The sequence below is a fragment of the Sardina pilchardus genome, chromosome 8 (genome assembly GCF_963854185.1).
Source record: "Sardina pilchardus chromosome 8, fSarPil1.1, whole genome shotgun sequence".
Lineage (NCBI taxonomy): Eukaryota > Metazoa > Chordata > Actinopteri > Clupeiformes > Clupeidae > Sardina > Sardina pilchardus.
Genome location: NC_085001.1, coordinates 12044327 through 12053533, shown reverse-complemented (window position 1 = coordinate 12053533; position 9207 = coordinate 12044327). Strand labels below are relative to the sequence as shown.

General features: G+C 45.3%; 1 protein-coding gene across 1 annotated transcript; it reads right to left on the bottom strand.

The window, feature by feature from the left end:
• On the bottom strand, window positions 1-7049 carry rorb (RAR-related orphan receptor B; the record flags this gene model as incomplete). Its single annotated transcript, XM_062543994.1, has 9 exons — window positions 1-176; window positions 536-648; window positions 1582-1692; window positions 2145-2252; window positions 2645-2777; window positions 3900-4021; window positions 5341-5784; window positions 6636-6777; window positions 6942-7049. Coding segments are annotated over 9 exons (1440 nt in total), but the record flags the coding sequence as incomplete, so codon positions are not given.
• Window positions 7050-9207: the final 2158 nt, after the last annotated feature.

The window sequence follows — 9207 nt, the reverse complement described above, 5'->3', positions numbered from 1 at the left end:
GGGGGCAGGGGAGGGGATCACTTGGGCAGGGCGGCAGCGGCGTCGGGATTGAAGAGCTCCTTGTAGAGGGGGGGGAAGAGGGCGTTGACCGTCTCAGGGTGGAGCTGCTGGAAGGCCTGCAGCTCCTCGGTGTGCAACGTGCACAGGGCAGCCAACGTGGGGATTCGGCCAATCAGCTGCAACCGAGGGGAGGAGGGGAAAAGGAGAGAGCACGTGTTGATTTATTTTGTTCAAATGAGATAAAATAAGTGAATGAATAGTACAGCCGCAAAATTAATGTCTATGTAAGATACTTCAGGTTTTTCATACAGGTTTATCTAGAGGCATCTAAATCTAATGAATCAATCAAAAATCTAATAAATCCAAATCTAAATGAACATTTATCTAGATTAATAAAGTTAGCAGAGCGATAAATAAATACATCATCATTATAAACTTTCAGGCCATCTCATCCATAGTAGTAGTTCTTTGGCTTATTGCTTTTGCATGAAGCCCTTGGGCTAATGAATGAATCAAAATCAGGGTTGCAGCCTACCTTGGCCAGAGCGTCCTCATCCATGTGGTTCTTCTGCATGATGTGCTGCAGAGCAAAGTAGATCTTCTCCTGGAGCTTCTGGACCTTCCTCGGCTCCATCAGCCATGGCCGATCTGCAGCACACACAATCATGTTCACTTTTGCACACATAAGGCCTATTCGGACGGGATTAGTTTTATGGGGTGACATCAGGTAAAGTAATAATTACCAGGTAATGTAGTCCCGTCCGGACGCGCCATGTCAGTAAACATAACGAAGTATGTCGGTGACATTTACAGACACTTTTACCTTCCGTAAAACGGTCCGGAGAAATTACCTTAGGTAATATTAATCCCGTGCGAACGCGACCCTCTGTAAAGATGTCTGTAATATTTCGTCACATCCTGATTTGAAAACAATTCCACCATAGTCTGAATGAAAACATAACATGCTGTGCAGCTCCTAATAGGACGTTAGCTAGTTTGCCTAATAGCTTGATATTGTTAGCCATTTCAAACTACTTATGGCATAACATAAAGCTAACGTTTGCTAGTTTAACCAACTTGTGTAGTCTTTCAAATCTGAAAATGCTGCACGTACCTGACGCAAAGTATCACGTGCACGGCGACGAAGATGTGACGGCAGAACGTAAACGTAGTTACTCCTCCCATGTCAGGTAAAATGACAGAGATGTCTAGTCCCGTCCGAATTGGACATTTATATTACAGAGGTCATATGATAAACCTGCATTACTCTACGTCCCCCCATAAAATTAATCCCGTTCGAATAGGCCTTTAGAAGGAGAGGCGCAAACTCACACCAAAGGTGAGGTGCAGGCAACTAGGTGTAAAGCTTAGTTTCGGCCTTTATGGCCTTCTTCAGATCGCATCATGCAAACATTTGCTTACTTTAACACACTTATACATGATTTACCTTGTGATGGGTCATACTTATGTATAAATCATACCCTTTGGCATCTTTGGCATGCGGTAAGCTTTACAGACATTTATTTGCCTGCAAGCCACTGTCCAGCCACTTACACACATGATTTAAAACATGGCGCTGACCTGTGGAAATGAGGACGGCTGCCGAGAAGAGTGCTATCTCCTCCTCTGTCAGTTGTAGAGAACACAGGCTCTTGGCAAAGTCAAAGACTGCGCTCACCAAATCGTCACAGCCTGCACGAACAAGAAGGTTGAAGACCAGTCAGATTTTTGAGGAGTGTTGAACAGAATCGAATAAAGTCGTGACTTAAAGGTGTTGTCTGCCATTCTAAACCAATATTATTTTTTTCAAAATGAGATAATTCCAGATACTCATGGTTTGTACATGGGAAATGTATAATTTTGTAAAAACATTAAGAAAGTGGCTCAGACCAAATCAATTCTATCCAAGTGGCACGAAGGGAGGGCTGTGATTTGATTGGCTGTTGAACTGAAATATCAACAACCTTTCACCAGAATTGCAAACTATGCCTTTACCAGATAACAAAAAATTACTGGAACATTTTTAAAAATTTGACATTATCAAATAAATCCTTGAGGCGCACCGAGGTGCACTAAGCTGCATTAGAGATTAAAGATCAGCAGCTATGGGTTAAAGATCAGATGGGTAAATGTGATAATTGTACCTAGTGCTTTGAATATCTGCATGCCGCCATATTTCCCCTCGAACAGCACGGTGTTGTTGAGGGGGTTGAATGCTCGGCACATCCGGACCAGCACCACCTCAAGACACCCTGAGAGAGAAAGGGAAAAGCAGAAGGGGAGGGAAAAGAGTTGAAAGGGTTAATGATATAACTGTCCTGTTAACTGAAATGAAGGGTAAAGCTATCCTGCATTAAGAATATTCATCTCCAAAAGTACTAGTTGCAATTTCCCCCCCATCCTACTTAATCAAAAAGTACTGTAATGATTAAGACACTTCACTTTAATTGTTTTACAAAAAAGTTCTTTAAAATGCCCTGATGAAGGTCTAAGGACCGAAAGCTTGGTAGTAAAAACACTTTTTTGCATGGATCCAAGTGTGCAGAGACTTTTTTCCTACAAAAAAGTTCTTTAAAAACCCCTTCTGTAGCATTGAGTTTAAAGGCTTTTCTAATGGTGGATCTCACTAGCTGTGTCTGCTCACCTGACTTGAGGAGCAGGATCTGGTCATTCTGACAGAGCTCCATGAAGCCTGTGATGCGCTTGGCAAACTCCACCACGTACTGGATGGCGTGGGTGATCTGAATCGCACACTGCTGCCACAGGGCTTCTCGCGTCTAAACACACACACACACACACACACACACACATACAAAGTTAACTTAAGCAACGAAAGGTGACCATAAAAACACACAGTATGGTAAACCTAGCAAAAAAAAAAAAGCATATATTTCTTAGAACCCAAGACACAACCGTAACTAATTTTGCTTTGAATGTTTTATTCTTATAAACCTGTAAAATATCTAAAGCACCTTAGCCCCAAGATATAATGTGAAGTCATACAACATAAAGGAAACGAGGATCTTAGGATCAAATATGAGATGGCTTTCTTTGAGGAGACATTTTACAAGTTGAATTGCGGAGCGATAATTGTGCCGCAACCCGAATCAAGTCGGGCCTTTGATACAAGCCTTTAATTTAGCGATAAAAGAACAGTGATAGTTTTTTTATGAGGCTTTTTTCACTGTTCGTCACACAAAAAGTGCCACAAAGAAAAAGTGTAAATTCTGTAAAGTTTTTTCATTTATAAAATACCCATATAGTGCAGTCAGAAAAGCACCAAAAATATGATATCAGCAAATTGCTTTTGTGTGCGCCGTCATTTCTCCCTGTAAGGGGAATCTCCATAGACGGCATTTCAAAGGGTTCCTCTGTAATTAGTCCTAATCCATTTGACACAGGGAAATGAAAGGGACGGTGCCTCTGTGCTCCCCCTCCCCTTCCCCTTTGCTGCTTACGCTCTGTCCTCACTTCCTCCGATGGCTGAAGTCAGCTTCCCTCACTACCCCCCACCTGTCATCTCTCTGTCTCTCTCTGTCTCTCTCTCTCTCTCTCTCTCTCTCTCTCTCTCTCTCCTCCTCCTCTCTCCTCTTCTTTCTCCTTCACCCTGACTGGTATCAGCATCACTTTATCTGCGCACAATGGCTACATTTACATCTGCTGTGAGAGCGGAGGCTTAACGAGGAGACTTTGGAGGGCCCAAAAAGACCAACATTTAATGAACTCTCTGCTGAATGGGACTGACTCGGGCGGGTTGAAGCTACAGCTACGCAAAGGGTGTGTGCTACTTTCATAGGCAAGAAATCTCACTCAGGAGAGGAAAGGGTGTGAAAGGCAAGGAGACAGAAATAGAGCTAGAAAGGTCTGCTGATGCACAAAGAGCCAGCGCTGGAGCGCACCTTGCTTTGGTACATCTTGACCTCCTCGTAGGAGTGCGTCTGCCATGCTAGCTGCTGCAGCTCCTCCGCCGTGTACTGGCAAGTCTCCAAGTGAGACTTTATGATGTTCTGAGCAATGCGATCTATGGGAGAGGGAGACAAAGCAGTGTGAAAAGACTTCAGACACACACAAAAGACACACACACACACACACACACACACACACACAAAGAGACAGGCCACTGTACATAGTACCCATATACACGTACCCCCAAATTGAAGATGTATTGAGGTAGCAACATTTTCTACTATGAAATTTAGGTCACTATACGGTCATAGTAGCATATTTTACCAGGGCCAGTAGCAGGAATCAATGTGGGAACTAGGGCTACAACTCATGATTGTTTTCATAGTCAATTAATCTGTCAACCATTTTAAGTGAAAATAAATAAATGAAGGACTCTATGTGTTCAGAGTATTCAGTTTTCTTTGAAATCTGTTAATGGTTGCAACATCCAAAACTTACAGAAGCATTTGTGAGCAACACTGTTCTCACTACTCAAGCCAGCACTTCAACAATCTAAATACAAGACTCTCTCAAACTATGTAATACCATCATATTACCATCGTATCAAGCCAACCTTATGATAAAAATACAACTGTACCCCATTCTTACATCATTTGTGACACCTAAGGTTTGCAGCTATGATCATTTTCACAGCCTGAAACCTCTAAAGGGTTAAAATCGGACTGGGCAAATCTGACGCTAAGCCAGGCTGCTACCAGTCAGATGCTAAGCCAGTCTGATAGCGACGCAACGGAAGGCTTGTGACTATGACTCACTGCCTCAGCTCGTGCAAGGCTTCCTTTATAATTACGGTTGATGCAATGTATAGGCTGTGTCGTTTCATCTGCTCATCATCTATACTAGTCCTGTGTAGCCATACTGACATAACGACAACTCAAGCAGATTCATTTAGGACATCGCACGATACTTAAGGCCGAGTTTCACAACCACCTCTAGAATCACATAAGCAGTGCCTTTTGTTGAGACCACAGTAAAGCTGCAAACAAATCTGATTTATAAAACCTCTCTTGCAAACACTTTAGATTAGCACTAGCCAAATTAGCATAATTAAATAAACAGTGCCACCTTCAAACATCAGGGCTACACTGGATGCACGACTGAAGTGGAACATTCGTGGAACGTATGCTGCAAAAATCACCGTAATCAGTGGAACTTGCTACATCAGATGTGAGAGCAGCATGTATTGTATGTGTCGCAGACAGTTAAAACAAATAAATATACGTTCTAAAACAACTGCGTCTGAACGTGTTCAATGCTCTGCAATGGCTTGCAACTACATGCAACACTTAATTCACACCGCTGAAACTTGGTCTGGTCGCGTCGGGAACCGTTGGTGTGAATTGGGCTTTTACAGACACATTCCTGGCAGCTTACCGAGCTCGCTCATGGAGACCCCCGGCGTGAGCTGGCCGTCCTGGTAGGCCCCGTAGCTGAAGAGGTTGGGCACGGGCGTCAGGTCATAGACGGGCTCCTGCTTGATCTGCTTCATGCCGGCCATGTCCAGGCCCGACTGGTCCGGCGACGGCTGGGTCGAGTCCATGCCGTAGAACCCGCCAGCCGGCCCGTTGGGGACGCCGCCGCCGATGCCGTTCTGGCCATTCTTGGGCATGTCGATGAGGTGTCCATTGGCGTAGGCGCCGGTCAGCTCGTGGTTCAGGGCGCCCAGGCCGTTGGTGAGGCCGCCGGAGTAGACGCGGGCCAGCGCCTCGGCCTCGCCCGTCTGCTGCTGCCGCTGCTCCAGCAGGCGCTGCTGGTGCTTCTGCACCTCCGCGTACAGGCTGTCGCGCTGCTTCTTGGACATGCGGCCGAACTTCACCGCTGAGGGACAGACAGGGAGAGAGAGACAGACGGGAGGAACGGGAGACAGACAGACAAGAGGAACATTTAATACAGTTAGTTTATGGAACCGTGTGTTCATTTGTGCTTGTTTTTTGTCCTTTAATCTTGCTGATTATACCAAAGATTCTAGAGCGGAGCGAGATGGATCAGTTACATCATTAGAATGAAGTGCGCTCTGAGTCCGACAGGGCGCCATTGTGGTAAGCTCTGCGCAACATTTCAGACACAGTTCCAATTCTATGAGCCCACCTAGCGCTAGCGTAGCACTCTATGATCTTTGATTATACTGTGGAAGTCGGGGTTGGGAAATGACTGCGGGTCGAGTCCCCTGTGGGCACTTGGACACATGTGGCGTGGATGAGGCTGCTTGTGCCAACTGAGCCAACATTAGTAGATTTCAGACACAAACTAATGATTTATTATTATTAAGAGGCTTGTGAATTAAGACATTTATCTGTGAATGGCTGCACATTTTAACACAGTAACTTTCCAGCCCAAGACTGTACAGATCCTTTGAATCCTTCAGGCTGTCTGTCAGGGCTCTCTGTCTGTCTGTCTACTGTATATAAAGTATAGTTTATATATATATATTACTGTATATATAGAGTAGACCTTTTAAAACAGAAACTTTCCCACCCAATATAAACCCTTTGACTCCTTCGGGCTGTCTATCAGGGCTTTCTGTCTGTCTACTGGACTGGACCATGAGGCATGCGCCTGTCTGGATGACTGCGCCGGGAACACTCTGACCGCCGGACGTCGATCTCGTTGCCAGACTGAACCCCGCTGCCCGTTTCCGTCTTCCCAGTGGCCCCCCTGGTCTCACTCACCGTCCCTGGACATGCCCAGCGCCAGGCACTTCTGCAGTCGACAGTGCTGGCATCGGTTCCGATTGGTCCGGTCGATCAGGCAGTTGCGCTGCCGCGGGCAGGAGTATGCGGCGTTGTTCTGTTGACTTCTCCTGAAGAAGCCCTAGAAAGTTCCGGAAAGTATTAATGAGAGAGAGTTTTTTTTTTTTTTATCACATCCTAACTCACGGTGCTTTGAACAGCCTGAGAAGAGTTCATTATACAAACAAGCGCTCCTGATGGAGCCTGGCAAAAAGGGAGAAAGAAAGAACTGGAAGCTTCCCTTACCTTACATCCTTCACATGTGATGACTCCATAGTGGATCCCTGATGACTTGTCCCCGCAGATTTTGCATGGTATAACTTCAATTTGGGCTGTAGGGGAGACAAGGAGGAGAGAGAGAGAGAGAGAGTGAGTGAGAGTGAGTTATGCAATGGCTATCTGAGGCTAATAAGGCCCAGCTGCGTTGTGCTGAAAGGCCACTTTAACACAGCAGCACTTCCAACTGACCTCAGCCCCATTCCTGCCGAGAGGTGAACAAAAGATGCCCAGTTGTGACCGGAGAGGCGAGCGTTTTCCCCCAAAACATTTTGACATTTGTTACTTGGCCATTAAGGAAAATTACGGGCAGCTTGGCTATAGAGAGGGAAAATAGATGAGCACACATCGAAGCACTGCTGAGTAATTGAGTGAATCTGCCACAATTGTGCTCCTCCTGTAATATTACAGTGCTTTCAGTGCGGAAGTCATTTGAAAACATAAAAGATGCCTTCTCAACCCCCAGTATACCATTAGACGAACAGAGTTTTATGCTACGACGCGATTATAAATATAGACCTATTTGGATCTGATTCCAGTACACATTGTACGGGGGGAAAGATAATTTAACGGTAATCTTTTCTAAAGAGAACACACATACAGTAGGAGTGCCACAGAACTGAACAGCAGGCAACGGCTGTGTGTGTTGTGGTGGTACACATTGGGAGCCATTGTGTAACATTTTTGTGTCTTTGGCAAAAAGAGGAAGACAAAAAAAGGATGTCCGAGAAATGAGACACTCACTGCCAGTCGGAGGTAAGAGAACGAGAGAGAGTAATAGAGATGGAGGGAGAGAGAGAGAGAGAGAGAGAGAAACCCATGGCCTTGCTGAGACTGCACACTCACCATAAAGAGATTAGCCACCCAATCTAATCCTAAAATTATTTCTACACGCGCTTGCTCTCTCCCGCTCCCTCCCTCTCTATGCTCCGTAATGGCTTATCTGATGCAGCAATTCCCAATTAATCTTTCCGCACAGAACCCACATTCATCTGTCTCACTAATGCCATGTTCCAACTTTAAGCTAAAGTGTTGTATAAAGCATGGGAGTAGCAAATGTTCAAATAACACACATTTTGTACTTGAGATGAATTGCAAATTGCAAATTGCCAGCTTCTGGTCTGGGTGTGTAACCTCTGCAATTAGGAGGAGTGTGTGTGCTCGCAACTTACACTACATGTGGTTTCAATGCATTAAAAAGCAACAAAGACTTGGGTTAAAAATGCACTGCTCGTATGAAAAGCAAAGGTGAGGCTGCTGTTGAAATTCAATTTCACGTCCAAAACTTACATACAGTAGTGGCCCTGCACTCTCACTAAATGACATAATGCATAGTAGCTAGTTCCTATGTTTAGTGTTGCCATCATCTATTCCTGAAGATATGCACAAACGTATAAAACTAATGTGAAAAAACGTTCCGCTTACCTACAACATCCGTTTTCATTTTCTGACAGGAGCACCACACATACACACTCTCTTTCTCACACACACACACACCTGGGACAGGAACTCTGTGGTGCCCTAGCAGCGCTCTGAGTGTGTGTGTGTCTCTGCGCATGCTCCCTGAGGTAAGAGCCTCTGCGCATGTTCATCATATTTAATGTGCTGGCAAAGTGTGCGTGGATCGCTGGTTAGTCTGGATAAGCCGATGTAGTAATATCGTGTGTGCGTGTGTGTGTTTGTGTATGAGAGCGAGAGTGAGTGAGTAAGTGAAAATTAAGGTGTGAGATAATCCTCACATCATGGCTGTCCTTCAGATATTTTTCAAAACATATTCTGTATGTATTGCACATTCTATACATATATTGATGCATCTATGTGTCGTTTGCCCAGTATGTGTGTGTGTGTGTGTGTGTGTTTCATTGCGACATAATGGGATTAGTGCAGACAGACATGTCCATCGTAGTTGGGACTGGCTGATTAAGGGCCTGGGTCTGGACATCTCACGACCGTCCATTCATTCCCACTGCCCCTTAGCCGCCTCTCCGGCTTAAGCCCCTTGCTAGGTGTCTGGGGTGGGGGGTGGTCCTGAGCCCTGTCAGGGTGACTGTGTGAACTCAACAACCCACACCTCTCAGGCCTTATGGTGGTGGTGGTGGGGGGGGGGGGGGGGGGGGAGATGGGATTTAGGCTGGGATTTCCAGTTACTCATATATTTGACTGTGCAATAGCATTAGCATCACAACCCATGGCCTATGAGGGTCTGATGTATTAATCTCAGTGATGCTAAAGCTAG